The 26,135-nt window shown below is 29.8% G+C and overlaps 2 protein-coding genes across 2 annotated transcripts in view; one reads left to right on the top strand and one right to left on the bottom strand.

Annotated features, from left to right (window-relative positions):
* Positions 1-9,831: 9,831 nt before the first annotated feature.
* On the bottom strand, positions 9,832-12,442 carry LOC130451663 (zinc finger protein 578-like). The gene is made up of 2 exons (XM_056790820.1): positions 12,095-12,442; positions 9,832-11,992 (listed from the first exon to the last, which is right to left on the bottom strand). Exons 1-2 carry the CDS (start codon positions 12,215-12,217, stop codon positions 10,787-10,789), a joined length of 1,329 nt encoding a protein of 442 aa, XP_056646798.1. The 5' UTR covers positions 12,218-12,442; the 3' UTR covers positions 9,832-10,786.
* Positions 12,443-12,994: 552 nt separating this feature from the next.
* LOC130451662 (uncharacterized) overlaps positions 12,995-26,135 on the top strand; it is a 63,375-nt gene continuing 50,234 nt past the window's right edge. Inside the window, exons 1-4 of the mRNA XM_056790819.1 lie at positions 12,995-13,151; positions 13,233-13,518; positions 14,245-15,429; positions 20,043-20,108. Coding sequence (XP_056646797.1) covers positions 13,345-13,518; positions 14,245-15,429; positions 20,043-20,108 — 1,425 coding nt within the window. The 5' untranslated portion in view covers positions 12,995-13,151; positions 13,233-13,344. The remainder of the gene's footprint in view (positions 13,152-13,232; positions 13,519-14,244; positions 15,430-20,042; positions 20,109-26,135) is intronic.

Raw genomic sequence — 26,135 nt, 5'->3', positions numbered from 1 at the left:
ATTTCATATTTATCATTAGTACATAATATGATTTCACATGAGTTTATATAAAATAAAGAAGAAAATTTCTAAAAACCTGATACCACGAATAGGTATTGATGAAAACTAGATATTAGTCTAAAAGCCCATGAATGGCTACCTTTATGCATTTGACCAGACCTTGTACGTTGACACCCCTATACCGATCATGCATTACGTCGTAGGGACTCACAAGCTGTAAGTGGTGAACGTGACAAGCACTCAAGTAAGAGAGGTATCGATTTTTGGCTAATTTAAATTTGAAACTGCCATAAAAAATACACAGATACACAAGTCTACTTGTGAAGAGGAACTCTCTAAAAATTGGAGGAAAACATCAAGAGATTGAGTTAAGTGATTTTTATTCGGAAGTTTGCTGGAAAATTCTATGTACAACCAAATTGACGATTTAAAAACTTTATCGTATCCAATATTTCCTGTACCTCTTCCTCTTTGTCATCTAGATTGTGGTTTTTGTAATTGTAACAAAGCTGTTCTGTAATGTTATGAACCGCCTCATAAAACAAATGATACTTAATTAATGAATTTTCCATTCTTCGTTCAAAAAAAGAGATTCCCAAAACATTCGGAAGTATTTCAAAGAAATTTCTTCAAATGATAACAAAATTTTCGGCCGAATTGATGTCTTGTTTGACCGATATTCTTTTATACCTTTATTGAATATGATTTTAATCCAGCTTTCCTCAATAAAGTGGAGAAAAACTTCTTATTTTGCTAAATAATACTAAATATCAGCATTTTTTAATCTTGGTGAAAAAAATTTAATAGAGAACCAGCTACAGGGGTATTAAAATCATTCAACATTTCACATGTCCGTTATATAGTGCCAAAAAATCTAATAATGTAGATGATGGCAGGTTCCAACCATTCGTTAGCAACTATAAAGCCTTAAACATCTTTTGGAAAGAAAATGAAAAATGTTAACGTGAGCTCAATACCATCGTGTAAGAGTGAGCTTTATCAACTTTTGATGGCCCACTATATTTTTACTTTTTGGAGAAATGCGTTCAAAAAGCAACCTATTGGAGTATGGTTGAATTGAGTAGGACAACTCATATGCTTCTAGATAGTCGCTATAATTTATGATTATTCCATGAAAAATCTACTTCTTTATTGTCTTATGAGTTCTCATCCTAACATAGATAACAAAACACACTTTTCAGAACGTCTGACTGAAGCTTCTATACCACTCTAGAAATGCGTTTTATGGTTAAAACTTTTGTACATCGCCTGTTTAATTTGATCTTCGCTGTTAAATATTTTACCCCTTAACTGGACTTTTATCTTTTCGGACAAAAATAGTCGGCTGGGGCCAAGTCAGAGCTATATTGTGGGTGCTTAATCTCTGTGAAACCACATTCGTGTATAGTAGTCTTGGAAAGCAAAGCTGGACTGAGGTATTATCATGAAGTAAGCGCACTGTCTTAGTAAATCAGAGTAATATGCCGCGTCCAAGGTTTTATGTGATTTCTTGTCAATCAACAGGATATCCTTGCAGCCCCAAAATATTATTAAACTTATTTTTGTCATATTCAAATGCTCATGTAGAATCTATAAAACATTTTTATTGGACATACCGGACTGTGCTCAAATTTCTTTTGTTTTTGAGCGCCGGTGACAATTTCTTACACTAATTTAATGTTTTCGTAGATTATCTTCTAATGTTTCTCGTCCCCAGCTAAACAACTTGGACCAATTTTGAATTGTTGAAAATGATGGACACAAGTCACTCTAAACAACATCTATTCTGTTTTTGATTTGCGATGGTGGTAATCTTTCTTAAACTGGATCGGAGCAGTGTGTTGAAACTTTATGTAAAACTTGTCGAGACTTGTCACTGACGAGTACATAACGATTTTCGCGAACGCATTCTATTTACTATTTGAGGCCAAGAACTCATGGACCGCACAACGTACATTTGACCAGGTAGTAGCTGATTATTCCATCATTTGTTAATGTTTGTACGCAATATAGATGTCTGCCGTGATCAAAATTGTTTTGAGACTATAATAAATAAAATATATCAATGGTAGATCTGATCAGTGACTTTCAAAATTTTATTTTTTTAGTATTTTCAATTGTCAATTGTCTGCTACAAAGTAAAATTCGCGATAATGGTCTGCCATTATTATTTTGCGATAATATTTAATAAAATTTTTGAACGGCAAACGTGGTCAAATGGATTTAAAACTAATCAAAAATCGATACCAGTCTTACCTAAGCACTTGTCGCGTCCACAACTCTGATTTTAATGAGTCTCCATCTAATGCAACGTAGGTATAGAAGTCTCAACGTACAAAAATCAGGTCTAGTCTAATAGTAGTACGTGCTAGAGATAATGGTTATTTTCGTTTAAATGTAACTTTTGTGGATAAGTTTCTATTATAAATTACATAAAGAAATACAACGTATATTTACAAAATTTTTTTATTGGGAACTATAACTCTGGAGGAACATGTTTTCACCATATCTACTTTCGGTTTCCATAACCAAACTTTATTTCTCATGTTTTTTTTTTATAAATTATACATATTTATTCCATAATTCTTTGTATTATTTGTAATTGCTAATTATTCTTTCCATTACTAACATTAGAATAGTTTGTAACAAGCTACAATGTCTTGAGAAAATTTATACACATTTCGAATGCGCCATTACACGTGAATAGGAATTAGTTTATCGAAAATATGAATTATTTTGATAACAATTAGGAATTCATTGTATTTGTAAGGCACTGTATTCTCATCTTCCGATAATTTACTAAACTTTATAAACGCCTATATCTCAAAATACTTATTAGTATTGATGACCAGTGGTAATAAAAACATAAATCCGAAGCCACATTGAAACAGTATGCCATCACTATAAATTCACTTAGTTTTTTAATACAAATCCTAAACTCCTCTCTAACAAAACAGGAATATCTTTATAAAAATTGACGAAACTACTCCTTCCAACCCAGAATACCATAAGGGTCAGTATTATCATCTTTAATATACTCTGACCACGCTGGACGACACTTGTTTTGTAGCATAGTTAAAGAATCCCGATGGTGCTCCAAACACTTCACAAGAGCATATAAACAACAAGTTCTCCCATATTTACTAAATAATAATATTATCAATAAACAGAATACTTGTTACTCAGAAAAATCGCTGGGATAAACAGCTAATTGCAGTCGCATCTTTGTATCGAAGGGCAAGTTACCCCTAGTAGTGCAACAGATATAAACACCAATGTACGTATCACTGAATAAGTGCAAAAGCTGAAATTGCAATAGACACATTATATATTCCCTTTTTTGCAAAAATAGCCAACTTCATATAAAACACAAACTGATTTTATACAAGCAGATGTAAAACCTATTTTAACTTTAGCCCAGTCGGTGGAGGCAATTTTTCACCAAACGAATAAGCAAAAAGGTTGATTTTTTTACAAGAGCTCCAAAGTATATCGATTGATGTGAGAAAAACTTCAGAGGTCTATCGAAGTCAAAACAAATTTCGAAAATCATTTTGATTTTCAAAATATCCCATTATTTCAGTCTGTGATGAAGAAGAAAAGAAAAAATACCACCATACCAAGTTTTTCTCGATAAAAAAAGGCGCTTAACTTTTTTTGTAAAAGCTATAGTTTTCTCAGAAAAAATTCGTAAATCTATCAAGTCGTTTTTCTAAGGCAATCAAGCTTATAAATTAATACCTCCTATAGACGCCAAGATTATCAATTTTCATTGAATCATTCATAAAATTACTTTCGTAGAAATTATTATTTCTGTCTTTTTAAGTAAACAATTGAAAATTTTGGAAAAATTTCGAATTTTCCGAAAAAATTTCAAATAATTTTTGTTAAATTAATTGTAGGTAATATGGAAAAAATCAATACATATTAAAATTTCTTATTATGTAATATTTTTTTGAAAACACAGAAAAATCATCTAGAATCTAAAACTTCATCAATGTCTGTATCAGAATTTGATTTTTCACTCGCAGATTCATCGTCACTTGACTCATTTGAGAGTTGTGGAAAATTATGGAGCATCAGTCTGCTACACCGGTACCAAACACAAATTACTCTCCCTGCAGGTGGTACAAAACAAAGTATACGAATGACAATAGATTATTCCTGGTATCAGAAAATCCCACATTACTCTTGGTTATATGAAAAAGCTGCAAAAAATCTTAAGCACTTTTATAATTATTATCTGGTTTCCAAGATAGTGAGAGGCTTTTGCATAGATCGCTTAATAAGATTGTTACAATTGAATCTCCCATTAACTTCCAACAAAGGTAAATTCCATCACGGCTAATCAACGGATTTGCACTACCCCTAATCAAACAAAACCAACGGTAACATTCTCGAAAAATTTACACGTTCGATCCTTAAAATAAAGTTTTTCAGCTTGTCAGGGGTAGCCCAGTCAAAATTAAAGTATCACACTGAACTCGTGGATTATTTTTTGGTTAGCCAAGAGCCTCAAATACTGCAACGGACGCCAAGAATCACCAGAACATCGACATACTATGTATTCTTAGCTAAGTTTGTTACTAAGTAACAAAAAACTTTGATTAAAGACATTTTTAATAATAATAATAATAGTATGCTATCAAATTTTACAGGTGAAAAAAGTGTAAGTTTTGATCATTTCGACACATCTAATAAATGAAGAAAGTAACAATTAAATGTGTTGATAGCATAGTTCACATCAAATCAACAGTATAGCGTCGATTAATAATATTATTACCACTGGACAATATACTAATATAAACGCAACAGCTACTGTATGTTTTCAGACAAATCTCAGGCTATTTATCAATTAAGTTAATTAATCTGAAGGTGAAAATAAAAACCCTAAATGGATAAAATCAAACAAATTGCTCAAACATGTAAACGTTTTGTTACACTAGCACCGCTCTGTTTTATAGCATAATTTTTCTCTACAAACATATCAGAAATATAACTATATTAGAACGTTACATGTTTTTAAGGTATTATTCTTGAAAGTATTTTCATTCTCAAGTTCTTGCCAATTATAAAAGGTATTACTTGTTAGCCCAATGTAAAGCAACATCAAGTAGATATTAAATTTGTTATAAAAACAGTTTTGTTTCATTTCCTGTTTCCTCTTTCTTTGCCGACAAAACGTTTAATATAATAAAAACTTCAAATAAAAAACAAATAAATAGCTGATATAAAATATTGATGACTTAAGCCTATGAAGTGGACGTAAAAGAAGAATTTAATGGTCTCAAAACAGACGTTGAATATATATATATATATATATATATATATATATATATATATATATATATATATATATATATATATATATGTTCCATGAATTTATCAATAAAAAACAAACAACCAAAGTTTCATATACATTTTTATTATTGAACTTTACAATAGTTGGAATGTATTTTTTACCAAAACTCTTGCACAATCAATGGTAAATGCGCTAATTCAATATGGATATGCAATATCTACCCAGCTTGGCGAGTATGAGTTGCACGCGGAAAATCGTCCGCTCCAAGACGCTATTTAATATATTTATATATATATTTAACTGTACAGTCATTATTTATTTACTATGTTTTATATTTCTACCAAAAATATACGTTTTCCGAGGCATGGTATTTTCTTCGCTGTTTTAGGGAAGCGCAAATTATTTAAAGTATTTACTGGTAGTACAAATAAAAATAAAGGTAATCGTGTGCAATTTTTGTATAAAATCAAGTATTATTCTGCCAAGGTCATTCCGATGAGCTAATACCTACTATCTGCTTTAATAGTACATAAATGTTTTGGTTACATACCACTTGACGTCACACTTAAGACCTAGGCTTAAACTTGAGAATATTTACATTCTACTATAGGAATAAAATATTATACTAATATATAACACAAGATTTGTTGAATATTTAGTGTAATAAGAAGAAATGTAAAGAGCTGTTGTTTTTTGGATATTCAAATGGCTCAAAATAAACCTAATATTTGGAACTAATTTTTTTTAAATTGATTAAGCTTACTGCAAGTTATAAATTTTAGAATTTGGTCCAGACTTATCACTTTGCACTCGAAAATACACACAAATATTGTTAATATCCAAAATTTAGATGTAAATTTTTTATTTTGCAATAGTTTACACAAACCCATAAAAAGTAGAGTTACTCCATGTCTACGTTTACCCAGATTTGTCTTATTTTAGAGGGCATCCGGTAGCGTCCGAGTAGGGTTTCTTTTGTAGTCTAGGCTAGTGAAATTTGGAACTAACAATATTTTTCACTAGTTGAGAGAATATCTAAACTAAACATGGTTGGTGAGGGATGCTCTGCACATGTTTTTAACAACGTAATGCATCAAGGATGTTATTCACTGCCAGTAGATGTAGAATCCATTATTTTAAAAATTTATAATTTTTCTGCCACTTACACAGTGTAAACCGAAGCTCTTAAAGAATTCCGTGAAATGGCTGATGATGAAAATTTAAAGAAGATAATTGTTGAGTTGAATAAATTATAAGACTTAATACTAAAATGATCTAAGGACTTTTGAGATTTTTGTTTCAGAATTTTATTGGATTTTGTTATGTGCAATCTTTTCATGAAGTTTTGTTCTCATAACGGAGTATATTAATAATTTATTTTTGATTCCAAGAATAAAAAACTCCTATCTAATTATTAAAACAATTCATAACGAACTGTAAAAGTTTTTAATTACATAGTGGGCGGCCAAGGAGCCTTTAAGCACAAAGGCCTTCAGATAGGCGCGTCGTGCCCCACTTGACGTTACCAAAGGCCAATTTCCTTCGTGAAGCCGATCAGGCGCTTTGGCTGAACCCTTTGATATCATTAGAACAAACAGAAAAATAAAATTCTGTTAAAATTTCAACTGTTTTTTATTGCACCGACTATGTTTTAAAAACTTGTTGACCTGTCCGGGTTCTGGGCTCTAAGTTCGGAAATTTTCAAACGTCTTGTCCAGGGTGCTAAATTTTACAAATGGCAACCTTATCCGTGCTCCAATATCATCCCATATTTTGTATAGGCAATACATTTTACATATTTTTCGCAAATTTAAGCAAATCAAATATCTCAGAAAATATTGAAGAAGGAGCAAAATCAGAATGACTATTAATTTTGTAGTTTAAATAATTACACTTTAGTTATAAGTATAGTCAATATTTTTCTACCATGAAACTCTCTCATAATTTCACCTCTAATCTATCTGATAGTCGTGAACAAAGTATAATGTTCTACTCGCATTTAAACTACCCGCCAGCGGCTGGTCTTGTGAACTGATCGTTAAATAATATACTTACTTGTTCATAACATTGAAGTTTTAATTTTTTTGTGAATAGATATTTGTTCAAATTAATTTCATTATCTAACAGTATGATTTAAAGTGCTACTAACTAGCACAAGAGTATGTTTAAATAAAATAATTCAAAATGAATAATTCATATAATAATATATTAAATCTAGAAATTTTTTGTAGTTCCACATATACATTTTCCTAATAAATTATAATAATAATTGATAATCACAGATGTGTGTATCAAATTAAAAACAAATGGTTTGTTTTTTAAGGCCGCACATATTGTATTTTTACTTTTCTAAAAATATAAAATCAAAACCACACCTATTCAAAGTGCCGTTCCAATTTGTATACAGATTTATAGCAAATTATTATAAAGTTATTCGAAAAAACTTACAAATATATAGTCCATGTAATAGACTTTTATAATGAGCAAATTACTATTTACTTTTATTTTAGTACTTTCAATCGTTGTAGCAAAAACTAAGTATCACATTAGAAGGCTAAGGGTTTAGAAAAAATATACAATAGAATCACCAATCCTATTAGCATCGCTAATTTTAAATTTATTTCGTGCCAAAATGAGGTATTTTCGTAACATTATAATACGTTGAAATGACGGTATTTCAGTTAGTAAAGAATTCTAAATCAACAAAGTTAATTAATTATACTTTTTTAACTTGTAATACGGTCTTTAAAATGGAAGTATTAAGAGTAAAAAAAACTTGAAATTAAATTGAAAAATTATTAGAAGTAATTATATTATAATTACTTATTATCTAAAATACTATTTACTACCACTTAGGCAGCTATTTAATGGTTACAAGAAATATTTTTAAACATCTTACCATGTCTTACAAATAAAGAAATGCATCTAACCAATAACTTTAGCAAAATACTAAGAAGTATCAATTAAATCACCAAAAAGAGAAAGAAAATATGGATAGGATATTTGGAAGATCAACTAAGATGACGTAGAACAACAGTTTAAAAGCTTAAAGCGAAAGCAGGGGTAACAACCACATATGTAGTGGAGAAAAGTGAACCAACATACCAAACAAAATCATAAGAAATAGGTCAAAAAACACAAATTAGAAATATGTTAAACAAACTATACAGACATTATGTAAAAAGAAAGGGAAACGATTCAACAACGTTGATAGTAATTAAAATTAGAAACGAGTGGAATTGAATATATAAGTATATTAAAAATACCTTATCATCCAACCCTGCCTAACACTGCATACTTGCAAATGAGATTGAGGAATAAGTAAAATGGTTCAAAATTATTATCACTATCTCTGCAGAATGAAGATTCCTTAGATATAACCCATGTTTTTTCAAGAACTCTTGTTTTGGCCCCAAATGGAAACTGGAATTCCAGCCATCTGTGTCTGTGTTGTGAAATTTATCACAAATTATTTTAAATATTTTCAACTTTTCATATTAAAATAGTAGTATACTGCAGGGCACTAAAATCCTAAACCCTTGAAAACAGTAGCGACTTTTTATTCAAAAAATCATTTGTGCTACTGCAGATACCAGAATAATAGTTAGTCCAATATATGTTTGTAATGTTTTCAAAGTGTTGGTATGGCATGTGGTACTTTTGGTAATATCGCCTATTTAAATTCACTATGTAGAATATGACACATAACATGTGTACAAATATTTAATATATCATTATTTTGAATCTTAAACTCCAATCAGCTTTTATATAATAGTATTCAATTTTTATCATTTTTTGTGATTCTGCTCTATTTTTTGATAATTTGAGTAAGACAAGTACCAATAGATTTATTGGATCAAATTCTAAAATATATGAATATACTTATATTTGTATTTAAAGAAAAATAAACATAGATAGACAACACTGTAAAGTGAACACAAACGGGAGACCGCAAAATAATAAAAATAAACAACAAACGGGTTTGAAATTCAAAAAATAGATTCACATAATGGGTGCTTTCGATTTGTTATTTTACTAATGTATTAACCACATCCCACAGATCAAAATTGGTAGTTTGTGCCAAATTCGGTGCGTACCTATGATGTCTTCACACTATTGTCCTATCAAATACTAAAAGTTATTTCACCACTAATTCCTAAAACTTTACAACAATATTTATTATTTATTACTTGCTGTCTAAAATTATATATTATAATATTGATCAACTTGATGATACCATGGTGTGTATCTATGTAAGTTGGAATACCCAGTATAACATAATAACAATTGTTAGTAAACAGTAAACAGACCCATTAAAACTGAAGTTTACATTTTTCATTTATTAATGAGAATGAGTTTTTTATCACTGTACTGATAATGAATCAATGTTTTTATTTTACTGATTCACCTTCCATATCAGTAATGAATACTAATAAAATATTTTGGAGTTGATAAAAATAATTGTATGTGTTGGTATTTAAATAAGCTGTTAACATTCTGTTCACTTTTGTAAAATAAAATTTCCTTAATTTCCTTTTGATGTAATGTATTCAAATAAACAATAATTTTATTAAGTTACAAAAGAAGTATATAAAACATTTAATATAAATACAAACTTGTTCTGACCAGGCATTTTGAATATATGAATCATGTGTTGCTATTCTTTTTAATAAGAATATAAAAATTTTTATTGTATTCAAGAGCAATCTTTAGTTAATACCAATTCAAGTCAGTTGACCTAAGATCATTTTAGATTAAAATTTATTGAAAATTGAAATTTCACAAGGCTGAAATAAATAATCAGATGACGAGAATAAAACCAAAAGTATGCAAATATAATAAGTTGAATGGAAAAAATGTGCACATTTTAAAGCTTCTTAAATCTTTTGCTCAGATTATCCTAGAAAAACAAAAAAATGCCAATTTTCCTCTGTGCTGCCTATCATCTTTACTCCAAAAACTGTCAAAAAGGAAAAGGAGTATTTTCTTTATAGTCTTCTGTAATAGTTTTTTTTTAAGGCAGCCATCAACTATTAGGTAACATATGAGCAGAGAATATAAAGTTTGTCTGTTGGTTGCACCTTCCTTTTTTAGGAAATATGAGGACATTATGTTGATTTATTAGTATTTACATTCTCTGTTCATAACTTCAATTTCAAAAATAGAAGTTGGTGGATGCTCCCAAAAAAATTCATGTCATGGTAAGCTGTCACAGAAAATTGAGAAGAAAATCCTCTCCTTTAATTTTGATTGTTTTCTTAATAATGAGGATAGACGGAACGGAAGAAAATTCACATTGTTTTGATAACGTGCTCTAAAAGATACAACTTTTTCCATTTATCACACTCTCTATCTCTTTAGTTTTTAGATCTAGAATGTTATCTATTCCTACAAATAATTTTGTATTTTATTTTTTTTAATATTGACTCTATTTTTAAAGCAATACCTGATTCATATACATTACACACATATTAAAAAGAAATATTACAGAAGTAATTGTGATGTAGTATTTAAAATAATATTATGTTTTTTTTGCATGTGCATATTTAATTTGGTTTTCATACTGTAACTTTTGTCACAAACAGTACAATAATGTCTTACAGGTGTACCAGTGTGTTTTTCTGATATATGTCTTGTTAATGTAGTTTTATTTAAATAGGCTACACCACATACGTTACAAATGAAATCCTTGGTTCTATTAAATGTATGCTTACGTGTGTAATGTTTATCTAACCAAGATTTAACTTTAAATGTTAGATCACACTCTGGACACGGGTAATTTCTTTCATTGGTATGTTTTAATTTTATGTGAGTTTTTAATGTACTTTTGGCATTAAACCCCTGACCACAAGTATCACACATAAATCCTCTGAAGTTTATATGAATATTCCTATGCACAGATAATCCATTTCTATATTTAAATTTTTTCCCACAAATATCACAGGGATACCGTTTTTCTGATGTATGAACTAAAAGATGATCTCTTAGATAAGAATTCTTTACAAAAGCTGCTCCACAATGTTCACATATATGATTCTTGTGTGTATTATAATGTTGTTTCAAGTCTTCAGCTGTTTCCAAAGATTCTCTACAAACCTGACATTGAAAATCATCTAGTGTTTTGATGTGCTTTTTGGTATAACTTTTTCTTGCGAAATTTACAGGATCTCCAATAAGTGGAGGTATCTTGATAGTTATTTGGGTACTATACTTTTCGTACATGTGATTTTCAATATAAATGTTGTGTTTTTGAACCATATGTGAGCAAAAACCAACTCTAAAAAGAAATGAATCCCCACACTCATGACACGTATATTTTACAGAAGAAATAACTTCATTTCCCATTTCATCAATAACTCTGGGTTTTGTTTCTTCTTGAAATTTTAGAGAACTTCCTATATAATTTGGAAATGTTGATATACCGTTTTCTTGGTCATTTTCTGGCCATTCGGGGGAATGACTTGAATTTTGATTGTCTTCGTGATCACTGTTTTCTTTATAAGACACTGCTTCACAGTCTACATAATTGTCATAATCTTTTTCTTCTAAAAAGAATACTTCTTCCTTCTTGTCAACATCGGTGAATAACGTTTGCCCTGCTTTATATCTTTTTACCAAATTGTAAAAACTTAATATTGTATTTGTACATTCTTGACAGACATTTGGAGATGGTACTTTATTTTCCTCTATCTAAAAATTGTTAAAAATGTTCAAGAGGACTATATCTTGAAAATAACTAGAAGTATAGAGTAGTTTATTGTGAAATTTAAATTAACGGAAATAAAACATTACCTTTAATGTTGAAATAGAATTTATCATATTTGCCAAACTCAAACCATCAAATATATGTTGAAAATATGGACTCATTGTCAGGATTTCGCCTTTTTGAAAACATGTTAAACATACTACAGACATATTTTAAAACACAGCTAATTTAGACTTTTTCTTCCAAAGTTATTTGTAACAAAATAATATAATTACTGATGTCAAAAATTTAACTATAATTTTCTACTTCTTTCCGGTGTTTGCTACTAGCCTACTTCAACTTTGTTATAATATAAATTATGTATATATGGTTGCCTACTATAACGAAAATAATTTGTAGCACCTATTTCAATGTTAAAACAATTCAATAACTATATTTATAACACGTTGGAGAGTTATATTTAAATTATAATTTTTATTAAATTTTCGGGCGTCGCCAATCTAAACAGAAAATTTGCTTTTGTATGTGTTGTATCTCACTTATCACAATAAATAAACTCATAAGCTGGTCTTTGTCAGAAGAAATTCTACTGATAATAAGAAATGTATACAAAACGTTTCAGCCGTTTTTTTAAAACATATTTAGAAAATGATAGAAGAAATTTTATAAAATTGCCTAACTTTATCATTTCATAATATTTAAATGAATTTTCATCTCATAAGGTAGCAATAATACAAAAAAATTCATTAGACTAACATGTATTTCCTATATTACAGCAAATATTGCACAGGTACAAAATTGACCTTTCAAAATATAATTATTTCTCTATAGAATAGGTGTGAGTTTTAATGGTTTTTTATCAATTTCAAAGCAAAAACAAATATAAAATGCTACTCAATCATTTAATATTTATATGTATTCACGTTTTTCTTATCGTTCATTCGGATTGGATCACTAAAACTGTCTGGCATGGAGGAGCATCAGACACCTCCAAAACAACAAAAAAAAACCGTTGCCTATGGGTTTAGTCGTTGAGTGAAAGAACCAAGATAAGGAAAGGTTGTACCGTATGTCTAAGTGAGAAGTGTTAGTAATTAAACTCAATTCTTGGTATACATTAATTAAAGCATCTCGTTTTAAATGGTAAGTTGTTTTAATTTAACATAATTTAGTATACTTGTGGATCTTCTTTTGGACATGTAAGTAACTAAATTTTCTTTTCAGATTAACAATTTTTACCTGATTGTGCCACTTGTTGCAAGTTACTAACAAATTAGATACTTCCTGTGTAGACTAGTTGAGATGTAATCACATAAGACTTGTTTATTATAAAATAATGTATAGACCTCCCATCAATAATAACAGAGTGAAATCAATTCGGAAAAAGTTTGAAAATAGTGAAAATAATAAATCCCCTGAAAGAAAAAATGGAAAAAACTGTGATAGTGGTGACAGGAATCCAAATAAAAATAATGAAAGATTATTGGCCGATGAAGGAACTAGATTACAGGTAATTTCTTATCCTAAAAATGATTCCAGACTCCTGGCTCTGACAATTTGATAGTTTTGGTTAATGCCACATTTGCTTAGTTGCGATTTGCAACTGTGTAAAAAGTAATAGGTACTGTAAACAATTATTAAGTGCACAACCCAAAATCAAAGCCTAAATATTCTCCACACTCTAATTTCAATTTATCAAAGAGTTGTATTGAAATATTCAATATGTTATTGATAGTATAACTTCCAAAATTGCATATAAACATTATTTATTATCAGTAAGACATGATTTTGTGGTGAATATACTATTTATATCACAGAATTGATTATACCATTTGTACCTTTTAATATGTTTGACCAAAAATGAAAAAACCAATTTTATCAACAAATGATAAATCTTGAAGGATTTAATCAATTGATTTTAAAATTTGAATTTGAAATTTCTTTTTACATGTTATCATTGCAAAAAAATATAGAATTCTATACCATGGAACCATGTTTCCATTGTTCGGAATTTCCTAACAAGTTTTTATAATTGATCGATGTAATTAATTCATAATTAATATAAAGCTCTAAGACTGATAAGATTGTTATAAATCTTTTCAGTATGTTAATTTTATAATAGTCGTATCCAGGTTTCGCATAAAGTATTAACATTAAGATTTTATGGTGCAGTTGAAATATTTTTATTACAAAATGTAAATTGGATGAGAAATTACCTGAATCTTTTATCTTGTAGTTTAATAACAGTGGAGAAGTTGTTGAGAGAAAGCAAATTGAAAAAGACCTTCTGCAAAGGCAATTGAGTGATCCTGCCAAGAGAAACATTAAAAGAACACCCGCCTTTCGTGTAGATAAAAGCGCAGAGCGTACCAGTGCTTTCCAAAGAAATAGCAATCAAAGTACCTTATATGAAAGTAAAGTTAAACAATTTAGTGCCGTTAAGAATAACTGTGATAATAACAGCAATGTTTTGACAAAAACTAGCGAGATTAAGCCTTTACTAAATATTGAATCTGATAAGTCTAATAACATTAAAAAGCCTGTGCTTTTAAAATCTCAAAGTTCTATTGAATTTCAATCTGTCAGAAGCAAATTTAGTAATGATATTACAAAGAATCTCTGTAATGATTGCCACGACAGTACAAAAAATAGTCCTGAAAAATCAATGGATATATCATTGTTGTATACTGAACCTATTCCTAAAGCATTACGTAGAAATAATTCAAATTGTACAGATATAACTAGTCTTCCTGTTTCTGCCAAAAAAGATTGTATTTACAGTGTTAGTACAATGAAAATTGAGGAAAAGCTATTAGATATTAAAAAAAGAGTTTCATTGACTGATTCTTTGAAAGTAGCATTAAGTAGACCTCTGCCTAAAGGACCTGCCCCTAAAAAACCACCTAGAACATTCCAGGCATTAAATATACAAGAATCAATTGAATTACCTAAAAATATATCATTTTTACATACTAAACAAATAGAAAAAAAGCCTCCATCAAGAGCATTTAAGAAGGCAGATCCAAAATATATGCTCATTAGGCTTGAAGATGCTGTTAGGAATAATAAATTAAAAGGGCGAAAGCAACTAATAGATAAATCTTTAACGTCTGGGGAAGATAGTGATGATAGTATGATTGTCCATACTAAATCAAATAGAACTCTTCCAAAATTACCCTGTTATGAAGAAAATTCTAATACATCAGCACTTAATTTTAATTGCTTGAAACCTCTGAGATTTGCCGTTACAAATTATGAGAAGATAAGGGAACCAAATTCTTGTTTTTTTGTTGGGAATCCTCATGAACCTGTTTATGCAGAACCTTTTCACTACAGAAAAGATTCGCTGGATTCTGTTCTTCTAAAGAGAGAGGGGTCATCCAGGAGTAAACAGAGTGCAAGGAATAGCCTTTACTATATGGTGAGTACACTGATTCAAATAATAGATTTGTTTTAGTTTTCCTACTTCAACTTATGAATTCTATGTAAAGTTTGTTCTTTACCATATATTACAAAAGGTGTTAATATTTTAACAAGAAAAGTAGGGGAGGGAAGTGTTCATATTTTTGTCTTGAAATAAAAGATATAAGATTATAAGAAGAGCTTCAGAATTATATACAAATATGTTGGTGGTTAGCCAGGAATTAACAAAAATAATCATATAATCTTATGAGCATATCAGAACTTTATTTAAGGAAGACCATGTAATGGTATTTCAATCAGTTAATATTTTTACTTTGAGATTAACTGGCCGGTATGGTGGAAAATATTGTACATCTCATGTGAGAATAGTATGCTGCTAATTGTAAATTAGATTAATTTGCAAAATGGGCTTATTTTCTGCAATGGAGTAAACTTGGCAGGCAGTTTACTCTAATTGCATCAGAACTGTTCTTCAACCTATCTTTGTAGGATTGAGAAGAGAGCTGAATTTTTGAATTAATTTGGAAATAATCTTGAAGAGCTGTTACATTCAAATTGAGTCTATGATGCTATCTTATATGTTCCAGTTATACAAATTCAAATTCCTTTTATTGATTTCACAGAAGTTATCACTTGTAATGTATGTTATAAAAGGTTAATTTAACTGTAAGAATCTGTAATTATATTCAATGTACTACATTGTTATAATTAATCATAACTTTCTCACAATTGTTGATAAGTAGTAATTAACAAAGTTTTTACTGCTAAGATTTTAATGATATGCATATTATTACTGGTATTCAGATTTAATTGTTTATTAAATATTATTTCAATCAGATAATTATTGAACTGCAATATGTGATAATTCAATTTTTTTTATTCACAGTAATTTGTTACAATGCTTACCAGCAAGTATTAAAAAATTAATACAAATTATATAAATAAAATTTTGCTTTTGAAACTAACACTAAAAGGGGTCGAGAAATGGAAATATTGAAAAATTAGTGGTATTTCTTTTCATTCAGTTTTATTAATTAAATGTGGAGTACTTTTTGAAGAGATAAATGTTCTGAAGCACTAGAAATAGATTTAACTCCAACATAACTTTCATTATCGTCTTCAAATATATTTTGATTGTAATTGGCTTAGGAACAGACTGAACATATACAATACTCGCATTATTTTTTGTATCGAATCATGATTTCGTAACACCAAAAGAATTGTCATTCATGATTGCTAGGTTCTCTCTGTATCATTGGTGATCAAATAGAAGGTATACATTATATCCGGCTGACCATTTTAGTAAAACAATGCTATAGCTTTCACAAAGAACATATGGTACCCACTTTTCATCTTAATATGCAATAGGAAATCCAAAATAATATAAAGTTTTAAAGAATCTATGAAGGGTTTTCTATTCTTTGAAAGTATAAACTTCACAAACATAACAAAAACGATCAGAACTTTCTACTCAACATTTTATTTAAAAATGAGTAAAGTATTTAAACAAATTAATTAATACTTCTAGGTTTAAGGAAAATATTTGTTTTGTGGTATTTTAAAAAAATCCGAATATGGAAACTCGTCTAATTGACAGATTAGTTTTAATACTAACACAAAGAAAATTGTTTTCGTTAAGTAAATATAGAGACATATTTCCAGTTTTTATTAAATATTATTTTTTACTTGCTAAAACAATTGAATAAATTGAGGAAAAGTTACATAAACATTATCCTGAAGGTGCAGAGTTTCATGGGATGATTTGTAAGTGGCTCTCTGATTTTATGAACACAGATGATGTATAAGTATAAGTAATTTCTTTTTAAAAGTTTCCATAGTATGCTGCGACTCAGTTCATCTCATCAGTTATCATCTCGAGCCGTGACAAGAACTTTGTCTACTGTTGGAAATTCTCTACTAAAGAAGAATGCTTCATATGTATTCTTCGATATTAGCCAATTCTGTAAATATTTTCTCAACCACTTAGAGTGGACAACTTTTCTTGAGTTTCTTTAGTTTCTCATTTCTTTCATAATTCTTAGGTAATTTCTTTTCCATACTACAATATAGTTTCTTTCTGGAACGCTTTTACCAGCGAAAACCTATTTCTTTTCAAAGTTTTTATAGTATAGTGTCGGAAATTATTTTCTAAATAAGAACGTATGTGCTTTCTTACGAAGATTTCCTTTCAAATGATTATCTATTTTGAATTTTGGTTTTCCTGGAGCTTTACGTGCTGTTTGGAACCCGCCACATTTCTTATCAGTAATAACTCTGTAAATCCATGTGTCATCCAAGTATCATCAACACTATTACATAAATGTTAGTCTGGAAATGATTCAAAACAATTAAATATGTTTTGTTCATTAACCGTTAAAGGCCCTATTTTTCGGCGACTACGCGGCCCTTACAATTTTCCACAATCACATTAGAATTCACTATAGATTGCACACTGCACTATGCAAGTTGTGACTGAAAATATACAACTTGGACCTCCTTACTATATGAAAAAAGCTGAAATTGTAATTTCGGTGAAATTTTTTTGGAATTAAATTAAAACAAAAAAACTTTTATTGGAAAATAGATACCTATAAATCTTTAATAGATATGACTTTTGGCCACTCCAAACTTTTTTCTATTGTTCTGTACAGCTTATGGTTATAATAGGCCGAAAACTTGAGTAAGCTTAGGAAAATTTAGGAAAATTTCAGGAAGTATTAAGATTATTCTATAATATTTGAAATTTCTGAAATATTATTTTTCGGTTTGTTTGCAAAATTTGGAAAATCGGTAGATATGGTATAGAGTTAGAAGGATATTATATTTTCCAACGAAATATTTGTACTATAAATTTTGAAAAGTTCATATACAGTGATATGTATCGAAAAAATATTCATGTTAATTTGGTTCTTAGTAGTAAAAGGTCATCATTTTCAAACAAACTTAATATTTATATTAAACCTAGCATCGATAATTAGTATCTAGTTATTTCTTTGTCGTAGATCTCATAATCATTTTTTAGTAACAACATCTAAATATAATAGGCACTTACATTAGGAACCCAACTCAAACTAATCTATAGTTAACACCTATTTTTCAAAAATTTGCTTGCTGTTCTTCCACATTTACAATACCGTTTCTGGTTATTTTAAACAAATGCAACTTATTTTTGTAACCCCTCATTTTCGGACACATTTTCTTTTGTACTGTTCATTGTCTATTCTGATTTTCACGGTTTCAGCTCTCCTTCAAATTGATAGATTTATAAGTGCCTTGGTTAGATGCCGTAAATTCTCAAAAATATAACTTTTCTTTGATAATGAACACTGCACTAAACAAAAATATTTTTTCAAGCATTGTACGAGGTTAGTGAAACTAGAACTTAAATACACCGATTGTAAAACTCTTAAAAACGATTTACAAAATTCATTTTAGAGAAACATTGAAGTTGTTGTGCAAAAATAGGTATATCTCGATGGTCCATTGTATATTTTTTCACAATTTTTGAATGTTAAATATGTAATTAATACTGGCTAACATTGTTTTAATTGAACCTATGATTACTAAAAATATTTCAAGATATTTGGGACACCAATTGATTGAATCTCCCTTATATTATCAGATTATGAAATAGATTATATTTTGGACTTTGCAATATATGTTTTACCCTTCAAAGTATTCTTGATTAAAAAGTATGTAAATGACATAATGTTATCCCTTCCATATAATTAAATTGATAATTTACTATTTTACTTCAATAGTTTTGATCCTCATATACAATTCACTATAGAAAAGTAAAATACTGAAATATCGTTACTTTTCCGAATTTTCTGTCACATATTTATACACCTTACCATATATAAGTTTCTTCTAAACTTTCTGAAATGTTTAAACAACACAATATTAAGATAGCGTACAGTCAAATCCTTAATATTCAATATATTTCTACTAGAATAAAAGATAAAAGTCCAACCAATAAATTGCTTAACAGTATACGAAATTCCTTGTTTAAATTGTGACAAGTACATTGGTCAGTCGAAGAAGTCACTCACCAGTCACTCAGAACATAATATGAATTATGGATCTGCCAAAATATCTAAAACTGACAAAAATGACAAAAAACGTCTATTTTTAGAAACAACATTCATTATTGTTATATTTTTATATTGTACTTTACCATAATTTCAGTCCCAGAAGATGAATACATACATAAGTATTCGAAAGCTCGGAATATATTACAGTTAGTACACTTTGGTGTTTCGGTGTTTCATTGGCCACATGCCCACAACGAAAATGCTAATATATATACTTATGAAAAGCTGCAATTCCGCCTTTTTTTAGCTCTGAAATACAAGAGTCATTATGAAACTGAATTTTGAAATAAATTATGTAAACGTTTTACAGTGGTAGTATTCTTCAATTTTAGTTTTAATTATCTCAAAATATAACATTTTTTACGAAAAAACATACGAGGCTATAGTTATGCTCCTCAGTTAATTATTTCAATATTGTTCAATATTTTAGTTAGTAATTAACGTGCAAATGAATGGTGAATGTTACTTCTATTTGTAAAACAGTAGTTCTCTGATTCATTCTTGATATTTGTTACAGAGCACACCTGTTTTGACAGCAGGCTGCAAATTTTTTGACAATTTCACCGAAACTTCGGAGAAACAGGTAGGATTTTTTTTTGTTTCTGATAAAACATTATTTCCGTTAAAATAAATATTTATGTGTATAAATTATTATGTCTAAAAACAAATATAGATTTTGAATGCAGGTTCACTGAATGTATAAATATTTACGTTGATTTTGTGATAAAAATTTAAGAAAAACTAAAAAACTAAAGTTTTATTGCGATACTTCGTTTATATTGCTTGTATAATTAAAATTCCGCATAACTTAATAAGGATTAAGCATTGAAATAAGGTTGATATATTTATTTTGAATAATTGCTTAAAAATTATATTAAAAAAATCTATTTATCTATCTACAACAAAATGTTGCGTTTAAGCTTATACGATATCCTATTTAATTTGATAGTGGAATAGCTGCAAGCAGTTCTATAAATAGTTGTACCCTTATACAATTTACATCTTCTTATTTTGTTTGTTCTTCCAATTTTTAATGACCAAATTAAAATTCGATTATAATATTTGGTCCCATGTACATATATCGTCTTTACTTGGTGTTAAGTTTTCCCAAATGTTATCAGACATCTATAGAAAATTGAAAATCTAACTGTGACATCACGCTCTTATAGCGAACTACCAAATTTGTTTCTGTGCGATTTTTTCGAAAATTTCTGGCTAACAAATGCTGATGTACCGTTCTTAATCGACCGTTCTACGTTGCTTTAATGGAGAGGACTTGTCCAGACGACAATTTCTTTTGAAGTGCTTCGTGCGTGAACAACTTTTGTTGTATTTGGCTCGTTTTGATTGTTGTTTAACTTCGGGTTCATATGGATAGATCCATGATTCGTCGCCTGTCACGATCTTATAGACGTCTTTTGAAGCACCGCGATTTATTTTTTCCGTATTTCTTTGCGCCTATCAACACGAGCTTTTTTGGGCGATAGTCAATTTATGCGGTGTCCAACGCGAATAAAAACAGAAATGTTTATGCAATATTGAATGTATGCGAATGAAACTAATACTCAAGTATGCCTCAGTCTCACGGTATGTCACATAACAATCTCGCAATATTAGTTTACGCAGAGCATCGATGTTTTCTGGCACAACAGTCGATTCACAAAATTCATCCTGTAGCGATCGGAAAACCGGCGAAATACGGTGGCCCCAGGTGGTGCTACATCACCAAAAGTCGAAACGAATTGATCGGCACACTGCTGTTGGTTTAATCCACGTCGAAAGTCATAGAAAATTATCGCACAAAACGTTCTCTTCATCTGTACTAGTTCATTCGGGTTTAGTTTGCAATGGTATGGTGGAGATCTAACCACCATCATTCCACGATTTTCTGCAATTTTATCAAACTCATATTTTTTGGATTTCTGTTTATGAAAGTTGCATAAAGAATACAGTTTTTTTTTGTCACCATACCGGGATGAAACTTAATACTCTTCATTAGCCTATTCTGTAAACCTTTTTTTAACCACTTTTCGAAAAGTTTCGGGGGATAACTTGCATTATCCATCACTATTATACAGTTCTGAGGAAGAAGATATATCATTAATCTAACCATTATTCAAAAACATCAAAATTTATGCCCTCATGGTAGTTACCGGAAGGAATTCAAAATTTAATGAACCATCTTTAACAAATAATCCAGTCAAAATAGACAAAAATAAGTCATAACTTAGCCAAAATTCGCATAGAGCTGAAAATTGACAGAGACGTTAAATATATCATTATAAATGAAATGTCAAAAGTCCCCTTCGATCCTACTTCTGCAAAAATTTTATTCAAGGTCAAAAGTACAAAATTAAGGTTTTTTCCATTTTTCTCGAAAATAGTAAGTATTATCGTGAAAGTAGGTCAGACAAAAGTTGTAGATCGTACAATTCTCTACAAAAATGGTCCAGTCACTTTTTCTCTTACGACTCACCATTCGTGAGATATCGCGGTTTTAATCATTAGAAAATTCATATTTTACATAATATGCACTAAAATGCCGCCTGTATACGTCACCGGACGTTAAATATAAATGAAAATAAGAAACTATTGGTTTGTGTTACTTACACAATAAAACTTATATACATTAAATGAAGATTTTAAAATATACTCCGAAATTGATAACACAAATGCTATCTACATTATCAAAGGAGGGTATCTATTACACCGTGTTGTATGGGATCGAGATGAAACATTTCATACTACTTTTGAAAAATATGTTCAATATGTACAAAGACATTTTGGTTATAACAGTACGACTGTATTTGATGGCTACTAATCATACGAAAAATATTAAAGCTGCAGAACAACGTCGTCGGACTACAAAAACATCTTCATCTGTTGATATCGTTTTTGATCGATCTATGAAAGTTCCAACAAACCAACAACAATTTCTTGCAAATACTCACAATAAGTCTCGCTTCATTTTAATGCTATGTGAAGAATTTACAGCTGCTGGTATATCAATAAAACAAGCTGATAATGATACTAATGTTGTTATAATTGAAACAGCAATAGAACAATGGATAAGTTCAAATACAACTGTCGTTGTTGGGGAAGATGTTGATTTGTTGATATTACTGACTGCACGGACTCCAAATGATAAAATTATTCACTTTTTAAAACCGTGAAAAGCTCAAATACAATCAACAATATATTCATCACAAAGTCTGACTGCATATCCGAAAGTTCAAGCTCATATTTTATTTTTACATGCAATAACTGGTTGCGATACTACATCAGCAATTTTTAAAAGAGGTAAAACATCAGTATTTAAAGTGTTTGAGAAACGTAATGATTTAATTCATTGCGCAGAAGTATTTACAAAGATTGACTCTTCTCCACACGACATCGTTACAAATGGAATTCGTTTTCTTCTTGCAATATATGGTGCTCCAAAAAAATTTATTCCATAGACAAATATAGATATTTGAAGTTTGTAAAATCTGCATGGAACAATAAAACAGTACAATTGTCTTGTCTGCTTCCAACATCTGCTTCTGCCTTTCAACACTTGTATCGGATGTATTATCAAGTTCAAGTGTAGATAGGCAATGAGCTGGACCCAGAAGAATAGAATTGGAAATTAACAGATAATTATTTGGAGCCTGCTCCAGAAAAACTGCTCAATACTATTTTTTGTAAATGCAAGAGGATTGTAGTAAAAATTATGGCTTTCAAAAAGTGGGATAATTTTGTTCGCCAGTATGCATTAATTGTCAGGGTCAGACTTTCTCCAATATTGAAACAAATACAGCAGATGAAGATATTTATGATATTAATGAAGAGACTATTGATGAATCCCTTTTCTTAGAACAGTGAATAGAAATTTTGCAAGAAGAGAATGAAGACGAAGAAATAATTATCGAAGTAGAATTAGACAATCATCTTATATAATGACATGTAGAAAAAAACAACCTATTCCACTTTAATCATTAGCAATATTACTATTCTTTCAGTAAATAGGATACGATCTGATCAAACTTTCTTTATTGCAATAGATCATGGAGTATACCTACTGGGGAAACCACGTTAAAAAAACTAAAAATCGTGAACTGCCGTTGTGCACTATTAACAGTCTGCGGCAGTTTCCTGTTGATTTAACTAGTAGTTAAATTATTTGAGAATGTCTGTCTTCGACTTGTTTCATCTTGCCAATATTTTTTTTTTGTGTGTCCCTAGTTAAAATATATTTCCTCTTTGCTCTTTCATTTCTTTTATAGTTCTTTATAGGTAATTTATTGTCCAAACTACAATATCGTTTCTTTCTGAAATGCTTTTTCTAGCGAAAACCTTTTTCTTTTAAGAGTTTATTTAGTGTGCTTCAACTCAGATCAGCGTAATCCTTATTGTCTGGAACCTTGAAAAGAACTTGGTCGAAAATTCTTTTCTAAACAAGAACGCATGTATTTTCCTTTCCTTTCAAATGATATTCTATTTTGAATGTTTAGAACCCGCCACATTTCTTATCTTTAATAGCTCTGTGAATCGTAGATTATCCATGTCAACCAAGTATCATCAACACTTTTACTTTGTTAATGATTTAAAATAATTTAATATTAATGTTTTTTCATCAACTGCTTAAGGACCGATTTTTCGGCATCCTGCTTACTGTATGAAAAAACTTAAAATCGTATTTTCTGTGAAATTTGTCGGGAAGAGATTCATAAAATAAAACAAAATTTCTAACTTTTATTGGTAAATAGGTACTTATACATCTTATGATACGGCTATGTAATCGGCTAATACACAGGGCTTTTGACCAATCCAAACCTTTTTCTCATATTCTGTTCAGCTTATGGTTATAAAAGACCAATAGACGTTTTGAATTAGTATGTAGGTTTTATTACTCTCTCATACATAAAATAGACTATACATGATGCTCTGCTTACTAATTGAGCTAGCCCGGGCTCAAATCCGTGGTGCCACCTATCTGAAAGCAATGGTAAACTACCGACAGTATAATGCCTAATATGGTAAATGGAGAGCACAACACAGGTAGGAGTGGGAGGTCGCCGTCGCCTTCGGCCATGGATATGGAACAAGAAGAAGAATGGTTCCACATAGTACCATTAACTTACTTCCATTAATTCAAAATTGTCTTCAAATGCGAAATAATATGTTGTCCTATCGGTTTTCATCATTGTAGAAGTAGCTTACCCTTGTCTGTACGGTTCTCTCGGATAGTATAATTTGCGATCGAAGTTGAGAAAGAAATATTTGGATTCAATAGCTTGAATCCAAATCGCACGGTTCTTCCCTATATACATATAACATTTTGCACAACTATTTCCTAACTTATGGTACCTTTTTGTAATTTATTGAAAGATTGTGGGAAAAAATTTCTAATTGAAGATTTTTCCCGTTGACAAGTCTCAGCTTTGGAAATCCATCTTTATTCAATTGATTGTTACCAGACAACACTTTCTTCCAACACCTTCGAAGTCATCAACAATTTTTGTTTCAAAACAAAATTATAGCATAACAAGTTTTTAATACCTGGAATAAAACACCGAAATAGTATATTTCTCGATTTTTCAGGACCTTTCAATAGAAATTGCACCTAAGTTTAGTTGATGGAAAAATAATTATGTTGAAAAACCAGTCGTAGTGTTTTTGTAACTACATGCCATAACAAATTAATTAAAATTTTTAATTCAATGGCATATCTGTAAAATGTTACTTAGATATATGTGCATTTGGTAATTTAATTTCTTCTTGTCAGTAAACAATCGAGAAATTGAAAAGTATGGGTATTTTATTAACTAAATGGAATTTCTGGAATCGTTAGTGATATTCATAATGTACACAATGTTTTCACTACCACCACACCAACACCAAATTTTCCCACCAATGAAACTTCCTTCCGCGAAAAAATAATTCCAGCGGGAAACCCCTCTGTCGGGAAATTTCACATTCACTCCTCAACCAATAATCTATAGACTGAGATGTAAGGAAAAAAGCCTATGCCCCCATTTAAACTGCTATTACATTTAATAATCTCAATGTTTTCAAATGCATCCAACAATTTATTATTGGATACATTTTAACAATTTTACATTATTTATTTCATGATTATGATTACCCGATTTTTCGGTTTATACATGTTTAAATGAGCTAGGAAATCCACTGATATCTTAGTCTAGTTTTAATAGGTAGTCCCAAGGATAAAATACCAGATCTGGAAAAGTATGATATCAATGAAATTAGCTGTAACGATTGGGACAGGAAATATTTAGACAGACTAAGAGATCCTTTAATATCCAGTTTTAAAAGCACAGGTAGATATGGACAGAGCGAAAAATCGGGTATCTCCGAGGACACGCTACCAGTCATGTTATGAAGTAAATATAATTAATGTGAAATTGTTAAAAATGCATCCAATGTTAAATCGTTGGACGCATTTATAGCATAAAATAGGTAGGTTATGTTAATAGGTTCCAGTTTACCTTCAGCTTCTGAAGACAATAATTTGGTTATCTAAGCGCGCGTCAGACAGTGTAATTGTGAATGTTGGTGTAGTTGAAGTGTAAACAGTGTGTTCAGTAGGTTAATTTTATATTTCTGA

Source organism: Diorhabda sublineata, chromosome X (genome assembly GCF_026230105.1).
Source record: "Diorhabda sublineata isolate icDioSubl1.1 chromosome X, icDioSubl1.1, whole genome shotgun sequence".
NCBI lineage: Eukaryota > Metazoa > Arthropoda > Insecta > Coleoptera > Chrysomelidae > Diorhabda > Diorhabda sublineata.
This window is presented reverse-complemented; position numbering and strand designations above follow the sequence as displayed.